Genomic DNA, 27,904 nt, shown 5'->3' with positions numbered 1-27,904 from the left:
CTTCTCTAATCAAGCAAAACTTTTTGAAAACACTGATTTAATTAATAAAAAATGTATAGTTTTTTCCAATGTCCTTAATAATTCCTTCCATCCTGTCCAACTTTTGTAAAAACCTTCAGTCAATATACGTAATATAATTCGAGGGAAAGCAACAGCACCAAAATCAGAAGTGATCAGCTGACAACTAAAAAAAAGTGAGGAAACCCATTGCCTTAAAATTAAGTAAATAAACATGCATAATCGAAAAAAATTAGTCAAGGTCACATAACTTAATTTTTTCAATTACGCATGGTTTATTTGCTTAATCATTTTAAGGCAACGGGTTTCCTCACTTTTTTTTTTTTTAAGTCAAGTCAACTGATCACTTTTTACAGCAATGGATTAGATGTATTGCGTTTTGTAACAGCTACCAACAAAGCAAAAATTTCTCACTTTGAAACATTGCATACTGTTTTATCAGATTTATAATATCGGCATTTCAAAACGTGGTTTGAAAATATCAAAATGAATGTTGATGTCCCAATGCAAACTAACAGAGAGATGACTAACTCTTGATTTCTTTTCTATGTAAATAATCATGTTATAATTAATAAACCCGAGTTGCCTGAGCCAAAGCATATTTCAGAAGGACTACTGTACAATTTAACAGAAATACTTACTTACATATTAGTATTTTATTTAATTAGTACTATCTCTTCCCACTATCCGTACAAATAACAATGTCAACGGGGCAAAAAAAAAAAGAAAAAAAAGGAGAGATTTGAGGCCACCCACATTGTCATCAGACTGTTAATTCAGTATATTATTGGCTTTTTGGTGAGGCAAACACCGTTTGGAAGGATGTCACACCAGCGCCGAGCTCTAGTCGTGCCTAGCATGTCCCGGCTCCACAGTAGGGGGCTGTAAACATTTACACTGAGAGGCTGTCCATTCCACATGGTTCTCCTTCACCAGCAACCTCAGCATCTCGCGTTTAGTCATTCAGGCCTGTCCCGAGATACTACGAATCACACCATCAATTTATGAAAACGCCATCCAAATGTGACAGCCGACTTATGCTAAACGGAGAAAATAAAGCAAAACATTGCCGAAACACCCCTAGGCCCACATGGTACCGAAGGCTCGGCGGAGAGCTGCTATGCTCCCCGCTGTGAACTGGGAAAGTGATGTTGGTGCGCCGTGCTCCTCCAAGAGGGTAGTACCGTTCCCGGGCCCTTATCGGAGCCCTTTTGAAGTCTGTTGCGTGCGAGAGCGTGCCAACGGTAGCACACGACAGTAGCTAATGCCCCCACAAAAGCCAACATTAGACAAGGACCGAGCTGAAAGAGAGAAACGTCTAAGTTGGGAATAATTCCCTCAAACGACGTACCTCGGCACTGCCTTCACTCCCAGGTTTAATTTTAGACGGAACGCGTTACATAAGTGATAGACAATAGCAATAAAATGGATCCCATTAATTCCTGACATGTATGGGCTTGTTTGCTATTCATTAGTTTAGTTGACACAATAGAGGCATAATTCTTTTAAAATCTTCCGTTTTGCTCGGTTGGAAGTGTTGCCAATGACTCAAGAGCATCAATAGGCGATGATTGCAAAACTTATGTAAACAAGTACTTACAATCATAGCGGTACGCGCATTTGCAAAGGAGGAGAAAAAGAATTGGGGGCATATTTTTGGGTCTATAATCTTTGAAGAAGAGTGTATTTTCCAACTCATAAAAATCTTCAAGCATCAAGTCCAAAGCTTTATTGTACTTTGATTCAATAGATCAACAAAAAAGCCTTTAAATGTACTTTGGATACATGCATCTCTTCCCCAACGGTATGGCAAATAAAAAAAATGAATAAATGAAAACAATAAAAAGAAAACTACTTGCAATATACTTGTCAGGACACAATCTATGGCAAAATAAAGTTGTTTGATTTCACTTGCACTTCTCGAAGAACGTGTCCCAAAACGGACGCAGTGGGTAATGCAATCTACTGCGAGGAGTTTGGGATCAAACCTTTATTGTTTTGAAAATTCTAAATTCTTTTACAATACAGTCATTTTTTTTGTTTGTTTTTTTGTTACTGGTGTGATCTGATGAATAATATACAATGTTGTCGTTAAATTCAATAAAGACACACATTCACAAACATGAAATATTACTTTCTATTTTTCAACATCCTACAACAGAGGGAAGATATGTGCTGCTTTTCTTTAGACGCTTGTTTTCAACAGCACAAACGCCTCCCTTTTGAATCTACGAAAACGTTGTCTTTTTTTCCGAAAGTGCATCTGATGGATTGCGAGGCCTCTGCGCCAGGTAGTCCAAATGTACGTCATAATAATAAACAGGCGGGTCATACTGTGCTGCGAGTAACAATCAGCAGGTGTTTACTGATACCTCCGACTACAACGCATATCCAGAAGTAAATTAAAGAAAATATTATCTATATGCATGCCATGACCATTCCTCTGGTAACATTTACAATAAATTTATATTTTCATAACCTTCTGAAGCAAGTAAGCTGACTGTGATAGTGCCCCCCCCCCCTCCCCGACCATAATATTAATGATGAACTAATATGTAACATCCAAATACATTTTGTTCATTTTACAGGCTTGTTGTGATGGCTTTAGAGCCATCATCGCACGTGAGGGATGTGCCCCGATAAACTTGGAATCATTTGGTCCACATTTACAAATCCTCTGCATATAAAAAATTAGATAAAACGATTTGCAATTGCAACAGAGGCAAAAAAATAAAAGGGGGTGAAATGGTTTTGTCTTCTGATGTGACAAAACAAAAATCAAGGATGAGCGAGTTTGCTTAAAAAAAGCAATAAAAACATACTGCGCTTATTACAATATGATACATTTTTACACGATTACACTTTCTTGTTCCATGGCACGGCCTTTACTCTGTAGAATTTGGTGCCGAGAGGAACTTTGAACCGGTTTTGGGCCTGGAGACAGACAATAACAAAAGAGACACGTTCAAAGTATGTACAAAAAAAAAAAAAAAAAAAAATCACAAAATCAATCAATCAATCAATAAATAAATAGATAATTTAATTAAGTGCCTGCAGTAATATTAAGACACTGATTTTGAAAACACAATTAACTTTAAAATGCAAAACAAAATTAAATCCAAAATTTTAAATCAGCATGTACTCTTTTAAGTATCTGCAAATGTTTTAATTGTTTTAATATTTATGTCTCAAATATAACCAATATTAACCAAAAACAGGAAAAATGGGCTAAAATTTTGTCATCAAGGAAGTTATATTATGAGAGTGCAATATTACCAAAATTAGTCATAGTAAGTAAAAAATAAAAGTAAAATTAAAAATAAAATTGTATAAAAACACTCCATTTAGAACAGTTGCATAAATAATAAAATAATACTGGTTACCTTTTTAGCTTGGCAATATTCCTTCTCCATGACTTTTCCTAAAACCCACGGCCGTCTTGTTGCTCCTGTCGCTAAAAAAAAAAAAAAAATTGATATACGATATAAAAAGGTGCTTTATGTAAAATACTAAAACAAAACACTTTATCAGGAATAAAACACTTTCTCTTTTTATGTCATCATTCATGTCAAACTGGAACATTTAAAAAAAACATTTCAATCTACAAATGCAATGATACATAAATGTAAATAATTAATAAATTATAAAAAAATAAGTTAACATACTTGTGGAACAGCAATGAAAGAATATGGTAAATGCAAAACCATCTTGTTGGAGCAAAATTGTTTCAAATATGTAAACTCGAATATATTTAATAAACCTGTTCCTTAATTAAGTATTCCTGTCGTGTGTGACTGACCTGGTTTGAGGTCCAGTGCAGTGAGGGACTCTGAGTGCAGGAAATAAAGGGTGGGACCAACAGTGAAGAGAACGTAATTATCGTGCCTCTCGTCCAGGATTATGAGAACCAAGTCGCCCACCTGGAAACTACAAAAGGAGGGGTTTTCAAATGAGGTGGACGGGTAAAATAGCAGTTCAGATCATTAACGCTAATATCCAAAAATGCTTACTCTCGAATGGCGATTTTCTCCGAGTGCCGTGACGACACGGACGACATACTCTGTGACATCTGTAAAACAAAATTGTTAGAAGATTCTGGTGATATTTACAGTAGTAAACGTTTGTCATGCTGCTTACATACACACTGCAATCACAAAATAAAACTGCATGCATTATATTGCAAAAAAATCTATATTGGTTCAATGTAATGTTGAATCTCATAAATGCTTCCAGTGATTATAGGAGAGTTTGTGCCTAAAACAAATGTATGTGTGCCATCTAGTGGTAAGGAGTAGAACAGTCCATTAAATAGCATGCATTGGTAGTAAATACTTATTACACAACAGAAACGGACTAAAGTGAGTGCAACATAGATACATAATAAAAAAGAAATGAGAGATTTAAACATGTCTGTATTTGTTTAATTTCGAGCTTGTTTGTAAATGAGCTGAAATTCAGTCCCAGCTCAATTACACAGGCACATTTCAGAGTTGTTATTCATCTTGTGAATCTGACCCGAGCTGTCAGGATACACTAAAGTGTGGGTTACGTGTCTCATAAGATGTCTCTCACGGCCAATGAGACGGCGATAGTAATTTTCCTAAAGAGATTAAACCTATTTGGAGAAATAGTCCCAGGGGAAATGTTATTAAATTATCTCAAAGAGTCTCATGTTTTAATTAACTGCTGATAATGTGCAAGTTGCTACTATCAAAACAACAGCAACGTAGTGTAAATTAGCTATAAAGTAATATCTAAGTAATACTATAAAGTAATACCAGAATATCTACAGTATTTTGCTTATAGATATAAAAATATCTAATATAAAGAAAGAAATGTATTTATATATATATATATTTTTTTTCTTAATTCTTCAAAATAATATAACCGTTCCTGTGTCAGTCGCAGACATGCATTAATTGAGTGTGTATTGTTCTATTTAACATCACTAATTACTGCTTTTAATTGACTGTTCAAGTGGTCAATTATAAACTGAGATCAAGCACAAAGGACACAAATCAAATGATCAATTTAAAAGATGTTAAATGATATTCTCATACAATTAACACATTTAGATGAAATATAAGAGCCAAAGCAAGCAAACAAAAATGTGAACACGCACACACAAATAAAAAAATATATATTTACCAATCTTTGACTAAGTCTCTTGTTCTCTTCCTCCTTCATATGTAAGGTCTGAAACAATAATAAATAATTGCATATAATAATATATTTAATAAATGCAATTTTTAAAGCCTGTCAATAAAATATGTACATGTGAAAATAAATTACCCTTTCCAACATCAGTATGCGCTGTTTCTCTTCAGATAGCAAGGAGTTGTCACTGAAACAAAATACACAAAGTAAATTCTAAAAAACTTCACAGTTCACCAACTCGTCAAAACTTAAACATATTCTCAAAGCCAATAAAATGACAGAGCAGGACACTTCATGACTGTGGTCAGACCAAAAACATAATTTCTTGTTCATAAAAGGAAACTGCTGAAGATTCCTCACCTACAGCAATCGCTCGACTCACATCTCTCCTCTTCTATCTGATCTACTCTGCTTTCCTGTCTCAAATTCATTCATTCAGCTCCTTTAAAGACAGAAGATCTACAAAACAGGGTCTTGCCCCTCTCCTACAATATATCCTCCTTGCATTTTTTTAAATCTCAAGTCAAAGTGAATGATTTATAACAATTGTTTGGTTAGTAATATATATAGATAGCCTGATTATCTGACAAACTCCATTCTGTTGTTTCCAAATGTTTTTTTAGACATATACACATTTAAATATATATATATAAATATTTATATATACGCACACACATATTCTATTATACATTGGTAGACTTTAAAAGCATAAAAAAAACACTAATTCTGTTCAAAACTAGCATCTAGCACAATAAAGTTTTACTTCACTTATACCACATTTTATAGAAATTTCAGAACAAATGAACTGAGGAAATGTTTGTTTGTTTTTTACATGTAAGTGTGTGTATTTTTGGAACTTGATCTTTCTTTGTAATTATTCCAAAACCTTTAAACTCTGACAAACTGCATCCAAGCAAAACTTTGACTGTTGCAACAAGAGAATGCAAAATCACATGTATTGTTGAAGCTTATTCAGCTTATAATGTTGTGCAGTATTTTTAGCATTTTATTATTTACTGAACAATGGTGTGGTTTGTGTTTTACAGTGATAAATGCTACTGAGTAAGAAGCTAGGACAAAAAATAAAAACAAAAACAGTCTGTTGTACTGCAAGTGTAAAATGAATAATTTCAAACCAACTTCTAGATCATTTTAATGACATACACTCTGTGTGCTGTTGTAGCCAGTTTGTTGAAATTAAGTGTGGTAGTTGAGTTTTTCAGGGTTCAGGGTTTATTATTTTAGCTCTAGTATGAATATGTCACATGTACACGTCAGCACAGATGCTTACTGCACTGTCATCATGCTGGCCTCCACGGCCGACTCCACCCTCTCCTCATCCTTAAAAGCAGCCATGAGTGCCAATCTCTCTGGGTCAGGGGTGGATGGCGACAGAACTTCTGTGTGGGCGGGGCCACAGGCACCGTGAGCCTCTGTAATGACAGGGATGGGATTGGGCGGAAAGAAGGATGAAGAGACGAGGACAGTGCTTCGCAGACGGTTGAGTTCCTCCTCCATCTGTTTCTTCTCTTGAAGGATGGTGGCTCGGTCCTCGGAGAGTGTTTCAATCAGGCCTTCAGGGAAACAACAAAACACAGAGGGCAACGATCATGAGAACATTTACTGGTCTAATTGATCATTTCTGTGCAGTTTGGTAACAGATCTTTGGAAAAAAAAAAAACGAGGAAATTCTTCCAAATTATATGATTAAAACAAAATGTTTTTATACCTTTATCTTTCTCTTGTTGCTGCAACACGTTTTTGAGCTTCTCTGTGAGATCATTGATGATTTGTTCTTTCTTGAGTTTCTCCCGAGTCAGAACTGTATTGAAGTTCGTCTAGGAGTGAACAACACATTGAAACAAGCTATTTTCAGGGCACATTGATACTATATTAAGGACAAAACATTATTAGGTCAAAAAAGTAACAGGGATCAACATGAAAACTGGTCAGGGGTAAAAAAGGTGAGAAGGATACGGCACTAAAAAATCCAATCCAATCAACTTTATATATATCACATTTTAAAAAACAAAGTTACCAAAGTGCTGCACAAAGAATAAATAGGAAATATAATAACACATAAAACATATAAAATATGGGGGCCATTTTAATGTGTGGAGGCAAGTATTTACACAAAACACACAGCATGAGATTATTTTTTTCTTTTTCGCCTGAACCAGAATCTCAAGGGCCCGTTTTCTCTGTTTAGCAGCATGTCTCAGCCTTGCCCTCTTTTCCTCTTCAGCCGCCTGTTTTTTTGAGATCCTGAGCACTAATGGATCCTTTGCAGTGCAACACTCTATCCTATCTCTCCGTGCGAAATACAGGGGGCTCGACCCCCCCCCCCCCCGATTAACCCATGAGACCCCCTGAAAGCCTCAAAAGCAAAATTTGAAGGGGATCTCAAATTTTGTCAAAAAAAAAAACAAATAAAATATTTTATTGTCACCAGTGTTCATTTCGTTAACGAAAAAATGTACGTTGATGACCTTTTTTCCCCTGACCAAGACAAGGCGATGAGAGACGACACCCACATCATACCAATATATTTAGGGAGTTTTTTTATTTCACTTGTCCTGCCGATTTACACCGACCCACAACGCAACTTAGCAATTCAAATGGAGCTAATGGCAAAATTCCTGTAGTTCAAATCTTCTTATTGCTAACCTGCTGTTCAGCAATGAGTGAGGTCTTCAGGTTCTGCATCTCCTCGTTCTTTACGCGTTCCAGGATCTCTAGTTGGGCCAAGAGCGATGCCCTCTCCTCGGTCCACTGGCCACTGTCTAGTGACAATGTAGCGCCGGCCTCCACACCAGCCTCTGACTGCTCAACAGAAGCTGCCACTCTGAAACACAGAACGAGCCGTGAGAATCAACCTGGCTTTGCATTCATTACCACTAAGAAGTCAATTAGCTGATGCTTCCTTCTAAATAAAAACACACAATGCAAATTCAAAAGCTGAGCAAGTTGTTACATATTTTTTCAGTAAATTTGGCGTCAATTTGGTGTCTTTCTAGAGCTCTGAAGGTCGTTTCTTGCAGGGTTTGAACCTACAACCTTTCATTACTAGCTTGGACAATTATATTATAGAGTGCCATACCCACTTTTTCTAAAGTGTTTCTTGTTGGTCACCAGAATAAATAAATAAATAATCAAAAACCTCCAATTTACTGGGATTGGTATAAGACTTGGACACAAATCTGTTTTCTGTTTTTAATTAATCCCTACTTTACTGGCACATGTAACAGGGTTATCATATTTCTCGCTAATTTCTACTTAAGAAATGTTTTAATGAAATGGTCACAGTTTTTGTTCATTCTTTTTGATGTGCTAATTATTCACAAGGGTGAATGAAATCAGAAAGAGAAAGTGAATGCATGTTTCCAATGTGTTTAATTAACAGTAAAGTTAGAAGTAGAAGCTTTAATTTGAATGGACTAGAGCAGCATTGTTTCAGTGTCATTTTATTTGTCCTCAGCAGATGCTTTCCTCATAGAAATTTACAAGATTTATTGAGTTCTTCATGACCAAATCAACAAGAAAGTGACATTGTTGTCAAAAGAACCAAGAGAACAACCAAAACCATGTTAAAAACACAATTTCATATATTTTTTAAACAAAACGTGAGGAATATTTGCTATTGCAAAACTGCTAAGATGTTCTGGGTGGTTTCCCAAGTAAAAAGAGCCTTAATCCAAAATTTTGGGGGCCTAGATACACTACCATTCAAAAGTTTGAGCCCAATAAGATTTGATAATGTTATTCAGAAAGGATGCATTAAGTAGCTCAAAAGTGACAGTAAAGACATTTATGATGTTTCAAAAGATTTACGTTTCAAATAAATGCTGTTATTTGTTTTGTTTTTTCATTTCAAAGAATCCTGAACAAAAGTATCACCGTTTCCATAAAAATATGAAGCAGCACAACTGTTTTCAACATTGATAATAACAATAAAAGTTTCTTGAGCAGCAATCATCATATTAGAATGATTTCTGAAGGATCATGTGACACTGAAGACTGGAATAATGATGCTGAAAATTCTGCTTTGCCATAACAGGAATAAATTACATTTTAAAACATATTCATTTAGAAAACGCCTATTTTAAATTGTAATATTAATTCACAATATTAAAATTTGTACTGTATTTTAGATCAAATAAATGTTACCAACCCCAAACTTTTTAACGGTCGTGTATTTCTCAGATCACTCCTTCAAAGTAAGGCTAATAATTAAGTAAAGCTAAAATAATTGCCCATTTTATCATCCATCAGCCAAAAGTCTTTTCGCTTGGGAAATGTAACACAATTTGAGGTTTGACTGATGCACAAAATGGACAGGACAGGTTGCACACTAGGGCTGGGTATTGACACAAATTTCACAATTCGATTCGATTTCGATTCACAAGCTTGCAATTCGATTCGATTCCGATTCCGATTCGATTCAATATTGATTATTTTGGATATCTGGTACAATACATGGCAAATTTTCTCAAGGAAAACTAATTACTCTTAACTAATGCTGTAAACTATGGGAGTCAGTTGTAGCCTATAGGCTTCATTAGCCTACTATAATATTGAAGGTAAAAATGAACTGATTTGTATACAAACACTTAAATTACACTTTTATTTATTTTTATAATAATAAAGTTATATGAAATATAAACATTTAAATGGTGGCTGTCATAAAAACCTGCCAAATTTATTGAAACATGCATTAAAAGTTGAAGAACATTAAAAATTATAATGAATATGTAATATGGTGCATATATTTAGCAAAATGCTCCTCTCTAGAGTTAATTTTTCTAGCTGACTAACAAGTTTATGGTCACTGGATATGGTTTTTCTGAGGTAAATGTGATGTTACATGACATTGTTTACTGATGTCTTTCCACGGTTGAAACACTGATTGAGCGATTCCATGTGACATGATACGGATTTCGATAAGTTGTACTCTACCTTTTAACATACTTTCAGATGCTCATTCATGTTTATTTCGCGCTGTAACTGGTATTATTAAGGCGGAAGAGAAGATCATGTGCTTCTCTTGAGCTGAGCCAGAGCGATCTCACGCCACAGCGCCAAACTGTAATTATGTTTTTGAATTTCGTAAGAAAATGGACATAATTTGAAATCTGAGACTTTGTTTCATATCAATAGTAACAAAGCACAAAGATTATTGCGATTTATTTGATGGGATGCGCGCTACATGTTACATTCATTCATCAGCTGAAAACAGGATGACTAATCGATTCTTGGGATTTAAGAATCGATATCGGTTCGTACAAATGAGAATCGATTAAAATCGAGAAATCGATATTTTTTACCCAGCCCTATTGCACACATAAGCATAATATTACTGAATTACTAACTTTATTCAAAAATGAAAATTGTCATAATTGACTCAACCTCATGTTGTTACAAACCTGTATGACTTTCTTTCTTATGGGGAACATAAAAGAAGATACACTGAAAAATCTATTTTTGTCCATATAATGAAAGTCTGTGGAGTCCGAAACATTGGACCCCATTGACTTTGTTGTATGGACAAAAAAAAAACTAAAGAAAGAAGTATTTCCTTTTGTGTTCCCCTAAAAGAAAGAAAAACAAACAAGTTTGTAATGAGTTTTCTATTCCTTTAAGATCAAAGGTTTGCTGAAATCCCTAAGCCTAAGTATGAGCAATATTACTAGTGATTAAGCACCACTTATAATTTGACATCTATCCTTCTAGTAAACTGTGCTTTAAAATTGAATCTTAGAATGATTTTGTCAGAGACTGTCCGTTTCGAATCCTTGTGGAACAAGATGGAAGCTTTTGATTTTACTTACATGTCAGTGGATTGTCTGTCTTTTAGCTGATTTTCAAGTTGATCAATTGCTCCTAACAGTCTTGTCTCAGTCTCCTCTTTTTGGAATTGAAAGTCTCTTAAGGCCTCTTGTATTGCAGCTTTGACTGCCTCCTCTTTCTCCTTCTCTGCCCTCTGCAGGGCCTCCACCCTCTCCTGCTCCAGTCTTCCTGACAATAGTGAGTTTTCCGCCTGCAGGTCTCCAATAACAGTCTGTAGGTCTTGCTCTTTCTCTTGGAAAGCCCTCTGTTCATCCTGCTTTTCCCTCTGTAAGGCAGCAAGCTGGTCCTGATGATCATGCTGGATCTTCTGGACTCGTTCCTCGCAGTCTTTCTCCGCATCCTGCGACTTCTGCTTGAGCGCTGAAAACTCGTGGCGGAGCAGGGTGCTCTCCTCTTCGTGCCGATCAACGAGTTCAGAGATGCAGTGGTCCTTCTCCAACCTCATGAGCGCTCGGAGCTCAGCCAGGCCCACCTCGTAATCTTCGTTCTTCTGCTGGAGCTGCTGGTTTAACTTGTCGATCTGCATCTGCAAGGTGGTTGTTTGGGTAGTAAGCTCCGATTTCAAAACCTCTTCTTGGGTGCTTTTGGCCTCCTCGTATTGGAGTCTCATGTCCTCCATTTCGGCCTCTTTAAGAGCCATCTCGACTTCCAGTTTGCAGCGGGCATCTGCAAGTTCTGTAATACGAGCCTCCAAGTCTTTTGAGCGTCCCTCGCGCTCCTTGAGTTCGGCAGAATGGGAATCCATCAGATCTCTTAGTTTCACTAGGTTCTCCTGGATAAGTTTTTCAAGCGCAGTTTCTTTTTCCAGTCTGAAAGATTGCAGCACTGCTTCATGTTGTTGGTTCAACCGTGTCTCCAGTTCTTGAAGGTGCACCGTCTCTGCATTCTCCATCTCCAGTCTGATTTTCTGTTGGCCATACTCGATCTCAAAGTGCAGGTTCTCCAATTGCCTAGCAAGTCCGTCCTTGGACAGCAGTGTAGCTTTCAGTTCTTCACTTTGCTTCAAGATCTTCTCCTCAAGGTCCTGCACAGTTTGCTTGTGAAGATCTTGCAGTTCTTGCATAGAACGCTCCCTCTCACTCTCCAGCTGTGATATTTCCTTCTCCTTACGCTCCACAAGCCCCTCCAATTCCAGCATTGCTCTCTGGACATCTTGGACAATCTTCCGATTTCCTTCTAGCTCTTCCGTGAGAGCAAGTATCTGCTTTTCATGATCGTCCTTCAAACTCTGAAGATTGGATTGTTGCGTTTCTCTTAGTTTCTCCTCGTGACAGTATTTGACACTGTTGAGTGCGTTTCGGACCTCAATGGTCATAGTTTTCAGGGTGAATCCAAAGTCTCGTTGCTCCTTCAGAACAAGACCTCGAAAGTGGTAAAGGTCTTCTTTAACTTTCCTCAAATTGTTCTTGGATTCTTCTGCAGCGGAACGGTACCTGTCTGCTGATAGCTTAAGAGCTGTGATCTTTGAGTTTTCCTTCTCAAGGGTAGTAGTGTCCTGGATACGCTTGCTATCGATTGCATTAATAACGGAGGAGTAAAGAGACTCCACCATCATCTCTGGGCTTGTAGGATCACTGATGGGATTAGGTGACATCAAGTTCTCCTCAATTACAAATTCATTTACAGCAGACATGAAGTCTGACTCTGGACTTTCTGCCAATGAGTCCAAGTCCAACGAGCCTTGCTGTAATACAGGATCCATATTGGGGTGCCCAATGGTTTCAAAGTCAAAGGTCTGGGCATCTATGCTGTCGGGTGAAAGGTCCTCCAGGGGACCAGGAAGCACCATGGGTTGGCAGTCCGGTGCTTTTAAAATGAGAGTGGACAAAGTTTTGGTGGAGGTAGAGGTGACAGCAGTTGTGCTTTCAGATCTGGGTGTTAATAAAGTGGATCTTTGAGCACTCTGGCTACAGGAAATCTACAAGACCAAAGCAACAAGGTAAGATCATATGAAAATTCACATTGCTATAAAAGTCAAATTAGACTTTTTTTTTTTTTTTAAGTTGCAATGTAACGCAAGTAGCAACAGATGTTTTCTTCCGTACTGTGACACACAACCAAGTGAAACAATATCAAGAATGAAAAAATACAGGGAAGAAGGGGAATGTCCACTGCTTGTTGATTGAATGGAAGCAGATCTGAATTCAAGTTTGCAGTTGATTGTAAGAAAGGGAAGGGTTTAGGCAGAATCACCACAAAAAAGTCTGTCATTTCAGGTTGAGTTATGACATTCTGATTAAAAATTACGAGCTAAAAAAAAAGAAAGAAACATATGCATGGATGAATCACAGTAAGATTAATCAAATGGATTTTTTTTTTAAATATGGTAAATTTGTATTTCATGACAACATCCAATATTTCAAACACTTCCGCAAAATAAAAATTAAATGATTGTGAACACAAAGCACCTTTTGTTCATTTAGTAGGTCTGTGATAGTTTGTGACATCTCGTCCACACTCTGCGCAGCCTGAACCAGCTGATGGAGAACCTCAACATGATGGTTAAGAGGCTCAAAGTCACACAACGTAGGGACCCTGATGAAGAAAACAGGCATCAGACAAAGAACAACTAACACAGACCATCATTTAAGAGTTTTTAGCCATGATTGAAAGGTCAATGGCTGCAAGAACACAGGAAAGAAAAGCATATTTGGTTGGTTGTGAAGTTACAACAGAGACATCAGTATTGTGACTGAAACCGAATAAGAGTTGTTTACCTGAGGTAAGGCTGAACTTCGGAAGGACAACAGGATTTGAGATACTGCAGGTCATTCAGGGAAATATCTGGAAGCTCAAAATCAAACTTTCGAGGCCTTCGAGTCTAAACACAAAAACCAAGAAAAAACTTGTTTAATGCTAAAAGACCATGAAGGGATCCTGAAAATTAAAACACGTTCAAAGACTCACGCAAAACGAAGAGGGTGGCCATGAGTCCAGTCCTCGAAACAAGCGATTTCTGAGGAACGATTTCCCTAAAAGAAACAAAAACAGTGCTTTCAAAGCAATCTCCTCAAACAATCTGACAATTAATTTGGACTCAGATGTCAGTGTTTGTTCTCAAACTAAAAGAAGCACATTAAATACCTAAAATTAACTTACTGAAGAGCTTCCCAAAGGTTTCCCTTTTTACTTTTTCTGCCTCATAGAGGTTTTTCCCATCTCTGACAAGAGCATTGGCCCACTAGAAGAAATAATAAATAAAACATTAACACAGCTAGCCCTTTTGTGAGAAATGACAATCAACTGTGCAGAAATCTTTTAAAACTAATAATAAAATATTATTATTAATTATTATAATTATATTAGCTCAAATTATCCACTCAGTATCTGGTCAACTTTGTTAAATCACTTTTATAACCCCATCTCTATAACAAAGCATGCACTTAAACCACTGTTTATTATAAATATCATGAATTAGTAGCTGACTCTTACTTGTCTGTAGTGTCCTATGAACATTTTGCGTCTGACCACCTCCGCTACAGCGAGACAGTACATCTGTGGCACAGTGCTGAGCGCTTCCACCACCCGTACGCGCTCCAGCAGCTCTGTCAGCAGTCTCAGGAGAGCCTGCAGCTTCTCTCCATCCTGATCAGCGTGAAGCATCACGTAGCAGCACCATCTGATGGAGGAGACAACACAGTGCAGCTAGGAAATGCTTACAATTTATGTCATAAAAGTATCATAGCTCTATAGATTGAAAATTGCCCAAATCAAAGCCCAAACTATTTAGTGTTCTGGCCAAATTGAAAACAAACTGTTTAATTTGTTGTCCACAAAGAAGAAAAATGCTGCTCTTACTTGAGACGAACTTGAAGGTTGTTGGCGAGCTCCTGTTTGGCAGTGGTACACTTCTGCTTAATGTCAAGTAGCTTCCTGTGATTGGTCAGCATGATCATCAGCTGGTTGGCGTGACTCAGACACAGGTCAGGCAGCACCGAGGTGTCCTTCAGGTTTTCAGCCCTCTTCTGATTGGCAAGAAATCCCTAGTGGAAGGCAAAGGAGAAGACATGAGGAAGACAAGTTTCCTGAAAAACATTCACACTGCCATTTTCAAGTGTTTTGCACAGCTTTGTAATAGATTCAAACATGTGGCTAAAGTTTGTTTTGTCGATCTGTAACAATATAATACAGCTTTATAACAAGGCTGTTATTGAAGGATGGGGTAGCACCAACTACATTAGACCTGGCAGTAAACCCACAACCAGCAAAAGATTAAGTGTTGTAACTTGTAACAAATCATATGCATCTTAAAGTTACAGTAGCATAAAAGAGAGGGTGGAAAATGGTCATAAAAAACAAAGTGGATTTCAGGGAAAAAATAAAATGCACTTATGTGTAGAATATGTAGCCGTTAGGTTGCTTTTATAGACTATATAAATGAGATTTGCTTACCTGAGCAAGTTCCTTCTGTTCATTAACCAACTTTTTACAGCTTGCTATCATCTGGTCAAGCGCATACAATCTGTCCTCAAGACCTTTGATGGCCTTCATGTTCTGATTATCCAATTTGGTAATCGTCTCACGGCATTCAGTTAGAAAGGGTTGGATAATTCGTGGATCGAGCTGGAAGCATAAAGAATGAATTAAACAAATGAAAATGAGTGATCATAGACAGTAAAATAGTTCATGGTTACAATCCTGTGAAATGTGATGATGATGATGTTCTTTACTGTTTAAAGTTTGGTTTGGTAAGACTTTTAATGCTTTTGAAAGTCTCACCAAGGCTGCATTTATAAAAACAGTAACATTATGAATGTTATCATTACAATTTAAAATAACTGTTTTCTATGTTAATATATTTTAAAATGTAATTTATTCCTGTGATCAAAGCTGAATTTTCAGCATCATTACTCCAGTCTTCAGTGTCACATGATCCTTCAGAAATCAGTCTAATATGTTAATTTGCTGCTCAATTAACAGTTCTTATTATCAATGTTGAAAACAGTTGTGCTGTCTAATATTCTTTTTGGAAACCATGATACATTTTTTCCAGGATTCTTTCAACAGAAAGTTAAAAAAACAGCATTTATTTGTCTTTATTGTCAGTTTTGATTAATTTGATGCATCCTTGCTGAATTAAAAGTACTATTTCCTTTTAAAAAATCCTACTGACCCCAAACTTTTGTATGTGATGTAGGAGTGATGGGTTTCACCACGAATTCCACTGTTAAACTCGATTATGCATTATTTAAGTTGAAATAATGTGGCCTAATGGCTTCAACAGAAGCAAATACTATTGAATAACAACCTTGTAGCTCACAGTAGGGCTGTCTTTAAATGTTTATAAGTTATCGTAAAAGATCAATTTCCCTATGGAGAAAATGAATGGAGTTTTTACTTCTGGAACCAACTGTTGCACACTATTACAAGGTTTTTGTCGTCTTACTGATGTCAGACTATGTATTTTTTGCATTGTCTCCATGTTTCTTTGTAGTGCAAGCTATGTAAAGCATTCCTGGCCACTAATAGCTGTGCAAATATAAATAGCATAGCAAAATGACACTTTTCTATCATCACATGGTATATATATCATAATGACTGGCCACCTCAACACAATATAATGGTTGTTGCCGGTTACTTCACGGTAGCACTAGTTTACAGACCAAAACATTCACTCCCAATATGACTCGTCAATTACTCACCCTGTTGATCGAGTCAAAACACTTCCTCACTACCGACTCCACATCATTGGGTCTGTCCTGAACGTTGATCCAATCCAACAGTGTGACATTGAAACAGGGCATTGCTCCCCTCTCCGGAGACTCTTCCTCTTCCTGTAGAGCTTCTTTTAGACTAGAGCTGCTCTTCAGTCTGTCCTGAGGAGAGGAGGACGCCTGGGATGATGTTTCTCCTGAAGCAGAGACCGGCGAAGGTGTCTTTCGATTCTTCTGGCCGTCAGCGGGACGGAGGACAGCGGACTGCGTAGATGTTTCTCCTGATTCATCATCCTCATCATCTGTGGTTCTTGGGTGAGGGGAGCAGGACTTCTCCAAGCTTTCTCTGTAGCTGTGCCGAGTCAAACACTCTAGCAGTGGAATCTTCGCCATGACCGAGACAGCAGTGCCAAGCCTGACGAATGACATTAGAATTAGTGATCTATACATCTCCCTTCACAAAATACACTACAGTTCAAAATGTTGGGGTCAGATTATTCAGTAAAGACGTATTAAATTGATCAAATGTGACAGTCAAGACATTTATTATGTTGCAAATCTCAAATAAATGCTGTAAAAAAAAATAAAAGAATCCTGAAAAAAAAATTATCACAGTTTCCACAAAAATATTAAGCTGTTCTCAAGATTAATAGTAAGAAGAACTGAGCACTTTTAAGACTTAAGTAATGATGCTGAAAGCTTTGATATCACAAGAATAAATTACATTAAAAAAAAATAACATAGAAAAAAGTTATTTAATAATGTAACAATGTTTACAATATTATTGTTTGTATTGTATTTTTGAAATACAGCCTAAACAAGCATAAGATATTTCTTAAAATATAAAAAAATATAATTTTAAACTTTTATAAGATAAGAAGGTGGAGTCAAAGATGAACATACTTGGTGAGTTTTATTTTGATGTCTTCAAAATCCTGTTGGTAATTTGTGTAAGCAGTGTCGAATTTCAAGAGGAGTTTTTGATAGGACAGGGTGCAGTCGTCCAGGTTAGCCATGATGGCCGCCCATCCCTGGTGCTGAAGGTGTTCATCATGGACCAGACGCTCACAGAAAGAGCAAAGCTTCTTGGCAACCTCAAACATTTCCTAAACAAGGGCAAAATATCAGGCATTATGAGAGTCATTTGCAAACAAATGGAACAAAAGCTTCCATCCAAGCCTCTGTCATTCACAAAAAGGCATTGTTGCTTTGACTGTATTTGCATTTATTTTCTCAAATAGAAGTCATGCTTAAACCTTAAATAAACATCACTGATATAACATAGTGTGGATGAGCATAGATATGTAAAACCGGGCAAATATATTAGGAAGACAGGGGTTGGTCGTTAGGTCAATAGAAGTTGGCCTGTACCAGAGCCAGTTGAGTGCGGGAGGCGACAGTGTGAAAGACGGCAGGCATCATGAGTGACTCCTCCACCTTCAGCTCCATCTCATTCTCTATAGAGAAGGTTGTTTTGGGGATGGTTGGCGCTCGGTCACACAGGATCATCTCTTTGTTGAACAAGAAGATCGGGTTGGTGTCCTGAGGCAGCCAGAGACAAAAATCAATCAGCATTTAGGCATCACATTACTTCAAGAACCTCAATATTTCAAAGCATATACTGAAAGTGAAGTGAAGTGAAGGCAGCCATTCACTACGGTGCTCGGGGAGCGATTGGAGATTAGATGCCTTGCTCAAGGGCACATCAGTTATTTCCTGCCGGTATTGAGAATCGAACCTGCGATTACAAGTCCGACTCTTTAACCATTAGGCCACAACTGCCCCTAAATTTAATAACACAAGTATCACATTTACAACTTTTATAGAGCTTCTTTGTGATATTTGGTTCTTGAAAGCATCAAACATTTTAGTAGTGTAATTTGTAGCAACGATTGATAATTTGACTATATTATTCATATATAACTAATATTACCCTCTAAACAAATGTTGAAGAGCAAAAATGCTGTTTTTGTGTGATTTGGCTTGTAACTCACCGTTCCGGCGCTGTAGCTGCACACACGCCTCTCTGCCACCATACACTCCCCTCCATTGACCACCAGCACCTGGTGCTGGATTGCAATTTTATATTTGGCCTGAATGGCATGTTTAAGGTCCAAAACACTATAAAGAGCATGAAGCACAACACATTATACTTTTAGTTATCCAGTAAAACAAATCAGGATTCAATTTATAGACAAAACTCCAGACAAACAGAATATAGAGACATGACCAATACTGATGATGGAATTTGTACTTTTTAAGAACTAATAACACTTATGTAATATAATAATTTACATTATTTTTAATTATTTACAATTTACATCATATCATTATACAGGTAATTACACTGGAATAATGTAATCAATAAATAAAGTATTTTGCATTTCTAAGTATCAACATAATACCATTATATTACATAGTATATTATTCAATATAATGCATTGTCTCATATGCAAAATATATCAACATATGTAAATTATATGTAAATTCAGACAAACTCATTCAACTATTTTTAAGATGTTTTAAGACAAAAATAAACAGTAATAGGTTTACCATAAGGCTCTAAGTGTTAACATTAGATAATGCAATAGGTCTTTGAAATGACATGAGGTTGAGTAATTTTTGGGTGAACTAACCCTTTAAATATGTTAACATGTATAACCTTACTGAAGTTTTGTTAACAAATACTGTGAATAAGTTTGTCACATAATATGTTCTATGAAACAGCACTACATTATGACTTCACATAAAACATATAGGTGAAAACAAATGAGGGCTTAAACATTCAATTTTTTCTTAAAACCATTAAAATCTCTTACGTTTGGACAGCAAGTTCAGTGTCAAACGTTAATGTGCTTCCATTGTTGACTTGAAACACATACAGCTTCATGTTGAATTCTCCGCTGAGCCTGCCTCCAGCTTGATTTGTTCATCTAGTCAATTATGGCTGTCTGATCAGAAAGAAAGAAAATGCACACGATTCAAAGTCAAGTTTCATTTTAATTAACCTAAAATTATAATACATAAAAAAATACATACAATTTTAAAACACAAAAAAGGTCCTATAAAGTCCTATAGCCTGTTAACTGTCAGTGTCCTGGTAGCGGGACACTTGGCACACTTTCACATATTTATTAATCATCATAAATTAGGTATCATTTGAAAGCTTAAACTCTCAAAATTCATTCTATAAAAAACTTTTTTAAACCGGACATTGTGTTACAATGTCAATTGTACTTTAAAACCTTTTAGCTGGCTCAATTTTTGTGATACTGATAATAAACTTAATTTGGTTAGACATATGGCTTTGATTTTCTAGCCATTTTAGAGACCAAATAATTTTGTAAAATACATATTTTGCATATATTGTTCAGTAAACTTAAACTTCTATAACTTTTTTTACAACTCAAACTATCTTCTTTAGGAGACTAACCTTAGGTCTGTATCTCAAAGGATTTACGAAATACAACTTTTTAAGTTCAGATGCTCATAAAATGGTTGTGCTAGTTAATCTGTACAAGCACACGTAAACTACAAGACATAGGCCTACTGTATCTAGCCCAACGTGACCGTTTCAGTAGATAACAAGCTGGAAAACCCCCAGATAACCAGCTAATCACTGTGATCAGGGATGTCTTTCTATGCTGAGACAAAAAATAACACTTTTCAGATTATTACATGGCCATTGCCTAAATCTCTGGGGTTGTTTGTGCTCTAACATGTGCTTACTGAGATGTAAAACTGCACACAGATCAGCATGACCATGTGGCCCAAATATTCAGGCTGAGTCATGTTGTTCCCTGTGGGTAAACACCATCAACACAAGCTAAAAGATCCTTTGTGCCCTAATTCCCCATGAAGGGGTGTCAAACTTTGACAGGGAAGCATTGTAACAACTCTTATTATGGATACAGGGAATAATAAGGCGAGTCTACCAGGAATAGCACATGGTTGGCGTGGACCACATGGATAACTAAAGCCATTTAATGAGGGGGTAAACAAGCTGAAAAGTGCGTAAAATATTGTTTTGGTCAAATATACTGGGGATCACGATTTATATTAGTCTGTTTGTCACAACTTGTTATGTGTCAATATTGATTGACAGCTTTCCCCTTCGGCGGGCAGTTGAAACCTTATCCTCAAAGTCAAAATATGACCTAAAACAAGACAAGTTTCCTTAATAAGACTATTTTAACAAACAAATGAGGGACTCCTGAAAGCTACTGAAAGCTACAAGTCTTTGTTTTGTTGTTTCAAAGGCCCTGGTCATTATGTGGGGAGGGTGACAGTAACGTTATGTCCAAATATCTCTTAAACCATCACCAGAACACCAAACCTTCATCAATATCACATTACATGATATCGAACCCACTAAACCTCGACTAAACCCTAATTCGTCAAACTACACCTGGTTTTGTTTAACGTTACATTGTCTAGTTATATTTAACGTTAGTGCCACAATTCCGTGTAAGTGACCATAACAGCCTCAAATTATCCGTTTTTTTGCTTTTAAACTGCAACATCTACAATATAAGGAGCTGAATCAGTATCAGAAAGTCTTACCTGACCTGTCTTCAGTCCATTCTCTGCATTAAAGCAGATTAATAGGTTGTTTTTGGCTGAGATGTTGAGGTTTCTGTCAGCTAGAGGTTGAAGCTGTCGGGCTAACAGGCTAAAGCTCATCACTCCAAACTCGGGCCTTTATTTTTCATTCCCACAAAACGCACAAATTCATCCAGGATGAGATGGGATACATTCATTAGTGCTTCATCTTTCAAGACATGTAGGTTAGGAGGGGTGGTAATAAGATGTGAGTTTTGTCATCGAGATTTTTTTCTCGCAGGATTGTGTAAGGATCCGCTAATGCTGTTTCTCCTGCTGCTGTGTTTTGTTATTGTCGTCACTGCGCAGCGAGGTGCATTCTGGGAAGGGCAACGGTCAGCAGTAACGCGCTGATCTGGGAACAGATTACACGCCTGGCATATGATTCGAACTGTTGCTAGAGTAACGAGGAAGCTGATCTGAAATCAGCCGCTTCTAGAAACTGGGTGTTCCTTTAATGACAAGGTGTGGGAACAATTGGATTTTTTTTTGAAAATATAATCTTTAAGTTTAATAAAACGCTGCGAAACATTTGTATAATATTTTAGACTTTAGACTTTGTCAGTGTTGGGTGTAATGAATTGCTAAGTAATTAATTTCTGTAATTTACTTTTAATTAAGTTTGTTAAAATTACCTTTCCCTTGCAAAAGTAAGGGATTACTTATACTTTTTCTGCCATTTAATTACAGTCAATTCTGTTGTAATTGCATTAAATACTGTATAGACTATAGAATAATTCTATATTAATGTCTAATGATAAAATTTATGTTTTACTGTAACCTTCTTCCTTTAAATACTTTGGTCAGTTCAATAATAATTTATGCAATTTTATACTATTTATTTAAAAGAACTAAAAGTGAAGGTTCTTGTCTATCCTTGTATTGTTCAACTGGTCGAGGTTGATATGGGATTTAGAAAGTAATAAGTAATGCAATACTTTTTAGAGAGAGTAATTAGTACAGTAATCTAATTGCACTGTTAAAGATACTTAATTACTTTTTTAGAGTAACTTACCCAACACTATTCATTATGTTGTTTACTTCTCAAAACTGACAAATTACAGTTTTTCTCAGTCGCTTTGGTGCATTTCTCACATCACTATTTACATTTGCACAACAGTTAATGCAGTTCTCAAAACAATTAGTACAAACTGCAAAACCTAGTTGATAACCTGCAAAAGCGTGTCACTTGCTCAAAATGGATAGCTCATTCCTCAAAAGTAAGTAGCCTACTCATGTCAATGAAAGTGTCAGTGTCATCAAGATGAAAAGTCCTGACACCATTGTTTATGAACAAGATAGTCAAATGGCTTTGTCATATTTTCATTATGACAGTTTACTCTGTAAATGTTTTCCAATGCAAAAAAGTCAGATCTTGGTGACACTACCTGAAAATGCTCAAGACAGCATTATATACTACAGTATTTGCACAGCCATTTGAAAAATACAGTAAAGTTATACATTACTGTATTTATTGAGGTAACTGAGTACAAGACACTGAATACACTCTAAGTAATGCTGGGTTGTTTTAACCCAATGTTGGGTCAAATATGGACTAACCCAAAGTTGGGTTAAAAAATGCAATTTAAAAATGGACAAATTGCATTGGTTACATTAAAAATGTAACCCAACGGCTAGGTTTGTCCATTTTTAAATTGCATTTTTAACCCAACGTTGGGTTAGTCCATATTTGACCCAACATTGGGTTAAAACAACCCAGCATTTTTTCAAATTCTAATTTGTTTCAAATTCAAATTGCAATTCTAATTTGTTCACAGCATTGTGCAAAAGAAAAAATACACCCTTATTTACAACAAACATAAACTCCCTTTGGGTAGAGCTGTGCACAACTGTAAACAATATTGCAGTAGGCCTACATATTGGAACTGAACATACAACATACATAGTACTGTAATCATTCATGCACATCCAGACGTTCCTCATCAGTGAAAGCTGACATTCACCTGAGAGAAATTGTTCAATTTAGGAGACATTTTAAGGAAAAAAAAAAGATTTTAAAAAATGTGTAAAATTTACTTGACAGATTTTGACAACTAGTTCAACATTTGTGTATGTAATGACTCAAGCAATGAAATGAAGACTATTAGTTTTATATGGAATGACTATTCAGCATTCACAAGTATAGTTAATTTTGACTGACATGACATAAGCAAATGATAATGTTATGAAACAGCAGAGAGTTGTATGAAAGCAATTGATGGATGTCCAAAAGCATTTGCAATTTGTTGGAAGAAATGAGAAACTGCTACTATGATGTGCACAAATGACTAAATGTTGTGGAGGTTGAACTAACTGTGTGAGAAATGCACCAAAGCGACTGAGAAAAACTGTAAAATCCTAAAATTTGAAGAGTATTTTTTGTCATTTGACAGTAGTCTTTATTATTCGCTAGTATATAATCTAGAAATATTTAATAAGCATTTGGGCCTTTGGGTCTTTTGCTCCATGAAAGCTGAAACCCATGGGATTATATATTCATGGCAAATCTGTCTGCCGTGTGCTTTAGGGGGCTTCTTGGTTAAAACAGGACAGAAGCCATTTTGAGAGTGATGAGGACCCGTGAGCCATTGTTTTGTATTATGCACACCAAGAATGTGAACATTCATAATAATGTGAAATATTTGCTGGAATGTGTTTTCTGATATGCTTACTATGCCATAGTGCAAACACCTTTATGTCTGATGATGCAAATTAATGTGTTATCAGCAACTATCGAAACAAATGACTGTGACCATGTGCACTGTAACAACTTGTTTGTTAGCCACTGTTGCTTTGCCATAGAGACTTTATAGATCAGTGCAGTTTAAGTGTAACGGTATGCAAAGCATTTGAAATAGGTAAAAAATGCCTTGAAGGTTTGAGTGGCTGAAACTCAGTTACAGTCGACACTGCAATTTCAAGTCATGTTACGTCAAGTTCTTCATCATCAGGTGCACAGAAAAACAAGTTGCACATACAGTAAAATTCCATTCCTTTAAGACATGAATGAGTGAATGAATGAATGAATGCCCAAACATTTATATATATATATATATATATATATATATATATATATATATATATATATATATTATTTTGTAAATAAATACATACGGGTGGTTTGAAACGACCTGAGGATGAGTAAATGATATACAGAATTTACATTTTCAGATGAACTATCCATTAAAAGTTTAAAAAGATAGATAGATAGATTGATGGACGGGCGGACAGACAGACAGACAAACAGACAGATAGATAGACAGACAGACAGACAGACAGACAGATAGATAGATAGATAGATAGATAGATAGATAGATAGATAGATAGATAGATAGATAGACAGACAGAGAGACAGACAGACAGACAGAGAGACAGACAGACGGATGGATGGATGGATGGATGGGTGGGTGGCCGGGCGGGCGGACGGACGGACAGACGGACGGATGGATGGATGGACGGACAGACAGACAGACAGACAGATAGATCGATCGCTAGACAGACAGACAGACAGATAGATAGATAGATAGATAGATAGATAGACAGACAGACAGACAGACGGATGGATGGATGGATGGATGGATGGATGGATGGCTGGGTGGGCGGGCGGGCGGGCGGACGGACGGGCGGACGGACGGACGGACGGACAGACAGACGGACAGATGATGTGTCTTACATGTATAAGATCTTTGAAAATAAATAATACATGATAAAAGTAAGCAATCAATTCCTTTAGGTTATTGTGCAGTGTGCAAATATGAGATTTAATATTTGCACAGAACGTCTCTATTGCATTATCAAGACCATCTAAATGCAATTTGGAGGTTGATATCTCATTGAAAAATAGATATAGTAAACCCTAATAAACTGACACACAGTGCTGAACTCATTTCAGAAGCAATACTGTTGAATTAAGATGCTGGGTTTGACAGACAAATAATACAAGCCAGATAAATAATATACCAAACACACATATACTCCTTGAAAAACAAAAGATAGAAGCCATTTTTCGTAAGTAATGTCAACAAACACAGTAAAGCTCTTTTCTCAAACTAGGTGTTGTGAACAAAAAACTGAAAACGAAAGTTATGAAAAAGCAAGATTAATGTGTATGATTTTTAACTTATGAGGAGTAGAGAGAAAAACTGCCTGGGTCATGTGTACATCTTTGGTCATGTTTTCTTACAACAGACTTTGTGTGTTGTAGGTGGGCAGAACATGTCTTACAGTTCCACATGTGACCAACAGATGGAGACACACTACTTTGAATCACTGAACTGAGACTGAGTCAGTGAAGTTGCTCTCAGTGAATCTTGCCAATCAATCTCTTGACAGATGTCTCTAATCATCATGGACAGTACCATTTCTAGCTCTACAAATCTCAAATCCCCATCCTCAGTTGTATCTAAAGAGATTAATCTCAAATATATTTCATAACTGGTACATTTGAATACAGAATCAGTTGAAAATTACCATAATCTTACCCTCTGGAACCCAATAACTATTAATAAGGGCTACCGGCTATAACTTATTTCCTGGGTGACCCTTTAATGACAGTCAGAAGGGAGTTTAGGTCTTTTGATGAATTCATTTCAATATCTACATTATGGAGCTGTAAGCTCAAAGATTATGTCAAAATGCTTCAAATTCTTCTTCAGAACTTGATTTGAGTTCAAATAAGGCTGAAAAATGCTGAGTGTTTTATTGCTTAAATCTCATAAGTGTTGCGTAATGCCTTGCATGATCAGTGCAATATCAGCACTTTGTTGGGGACGTTAAAACGCTGAAAGCGAAAAGCAGTTTTTATCTAAAGGAAAGTGGGTCTCCTCTTAGATTCAACTGCACTGCATCACCATTATCTTAATTAATAAAGTTGAGTGAATTTTATTCTCACTATAGTTTCAAGTGGGAAATAATCTAATGCCGCAAGATTTCTCTCAAGATCAAAGTAAGGGTACATGATAAAATGGAATATGAAAAAAGCCCACAGCAAATCTCATAAAGTTTAGAAATCTCTATCAAACACACACTAGCAAACTTATGCATATACACATAGATGTTTGTGAATATCGCATGAAATTATGTATATATATGTTACTCAGATTACCGTGTAATAAAAATTCTATTGTGATGTTCTGTCTTATTTTCTTGTGGTTTTAGGTATCATTTTATAGGTAAATGTTTATAGTCATCAATTTTACAAAGATATCATTATTTACAGATTTAAACTGTCTATAGCAAGTTTTTATTGGTCATAAAAAGTGGAAGAAACATGAAGGGGATCACAGCACAAACCTTGGGGAACTGAGATTGTGTCGATTCTAATCACATTACAAAATTATACATAACAAGTGACTCAATGGGACCATTCAACAAAACAGTGTGAGAAGAGATCTCCCCAAAGCCAGAGATGAAATAATCAATACTGACAGCATTAGGTGGTTCAACTGCAACACCTCAGTTATTTAACCATCGATGGAAAGCTTTAATATCAAAACATCACAAATGCAGTTTAAAAATATATATATATTCTTGGGATTTTCCTAACAAAAAAACATGCATGCTTTGTGGACATATACCATACCAATGTTATTTGGATTATGTAGCATGGTAAATGAATATAATCATTCAGTGTCATGGTAATTATCTGATACCATGATACAGTAATTTAATGTAAGGGTGAATCTTGACATAATAAATGCCATAGAGAATGCCTTGATATTGCATTTAGAGTGGACAGATCAAGTATGTATTTGTGATAAACCCAACAATAAATTTGTCAAGCCTGAGATGTCATGTAATGCCTACTGTAAATTATGGTCTTTGTATATTGCTAAGGCTGTAACCCTCGATCAGAAACTCACTGAATCTAGCCTACTTGTTGTGTGTGTCTGTGAATGACTGAACAATTATAAGCATTAAACTGTCAAGCAAAATATCTGGTTACATAATAGGCTACTGAAGCATCAGTCGCTTATATTATACCAACACCACCCAAACATCCAATCGAATATCATCACTCCCCCATTTCAAGCAGTTACGTGATGTGTGACGTCGCAGTGGATGGTAGTGATGTCCGAATCGTTCTTCTGAACCGGATCTTTTAAATGATTCGACTCGCGAAGCGTCTGGAAATCACTGTACGTGTGGGACTTTGTTCAAGTTATACTATGTTATAATATATTTGACAATTAAAGTGAGTCTAATAATAACAATTGTTAAAAATAAACAAAACAACATTTGAAATGAAAGCACTTGAGAATGAAAACGCTGTGACTGAGATAGAAACAGTAACTAACCAATTAAATGGACTGTTTGACTGTTTCCACATGCTTGTTTTCATTTGTAAAATAAAAATAAAAATACATTTAAATGGAAATCTATTTTTAAACATCACCGTTTATACTGATTAACGGTGCAGTCAGTCACACCTTTGCTCTACGAATCAATCATTTCAATTACCCACTGGCACTAACCAACAGAAAGCTTGGTTTTGAAGTGATTTCTGTGTGAGCAGTGCTTAAAATTTTCCTGAAATATCGCTAATGTGACTGCATCTTGACGTGTATAAACGATTTTACTGTACAAATTAATGTAAAATACTGCGTAGGGGGGTTATGGGAACTACG

The 27,904-nt window shown here is 36.3% G+C and overlaps 1 protein-coding gene across 2 annotated transcripts; it reads right to left on the bottom strand.

The window, feature by feature from the left end:
* Window positions 1-1,732: 1,732 nt before the first annotated feature.
* On the bottom strand, window positions 1,733-21,578 carry rb1cc1 (RB1-inducible coiled-coil 1). 2 transcript variants are annotated; one of them, XM_084102017.1, is made up of 23 exons: window positions 21,240-21,578; window positions 19,496-19,627; window positions 18,671-18,797; window positions 18,048-18,218; window positions 17,580-17,782; window positions 16,665-17,091; window positions 15,415-15,585; window positions 14,821-15,005; window positions 14,455-14,641; window positions 14,122-14,203; window positions 13,930-13,994; window positions 13,740-13,843; window positions 13,431-13,557; window positions 11,004-12,940; window positions 7,843-8,020; window positions 6,905-7,013; window positions 6,467-6,749; window positions 5,311-5,362; window positions 5,167-5,214; window positions 4,029-4,087; window positions 3,818-3,945; window positions 3,402-3,472; window positions 1,733-2,952 (listed from the first exon to the last, which is right to left on the bottom strand). In XM_084102017.1, the coding sequence occupies exons 2-23, from the start codon at window positions 19,564-19,566 to the stop codon at window positions 2,875-2,877; spliced, it is 4,863 nt and encodes a 1,620-aa protein (XP_083958143.1). In that variant the 5' UTR covers window positions 19,567-19,627; window positions 21,240-21,578; the 3' UTR covers window positions 1,733-2,874. The 2 variants fall into 2 exon arrangements, with proteins under 2 accessions (XP_083958143.1, XP_083958144.1); XM_084102018.1 differs by having other exon boundaries at window positions 21,245-21,561.
* Window positions 21,579-27,904: the final 6,326 nt, after the last annotated feature.

The sequence above is a fragment of the Abramis brama genome, assembly GCF_963993115.1.
Source record: "Abramis brama genome assembly, chromosome: 24".
In the NCBI taxonomy this organism is placed as follows: Eukaryota; Metazoa; Chordata; class Actinopteri; order Cypriniformes; family Leuciscidae; genus Abramis; species Abramis brama.
Note: the sequence above shows the minus strand (reverse complement) of the source record. Positions and strands in the feature narration are given on the sequence as shown.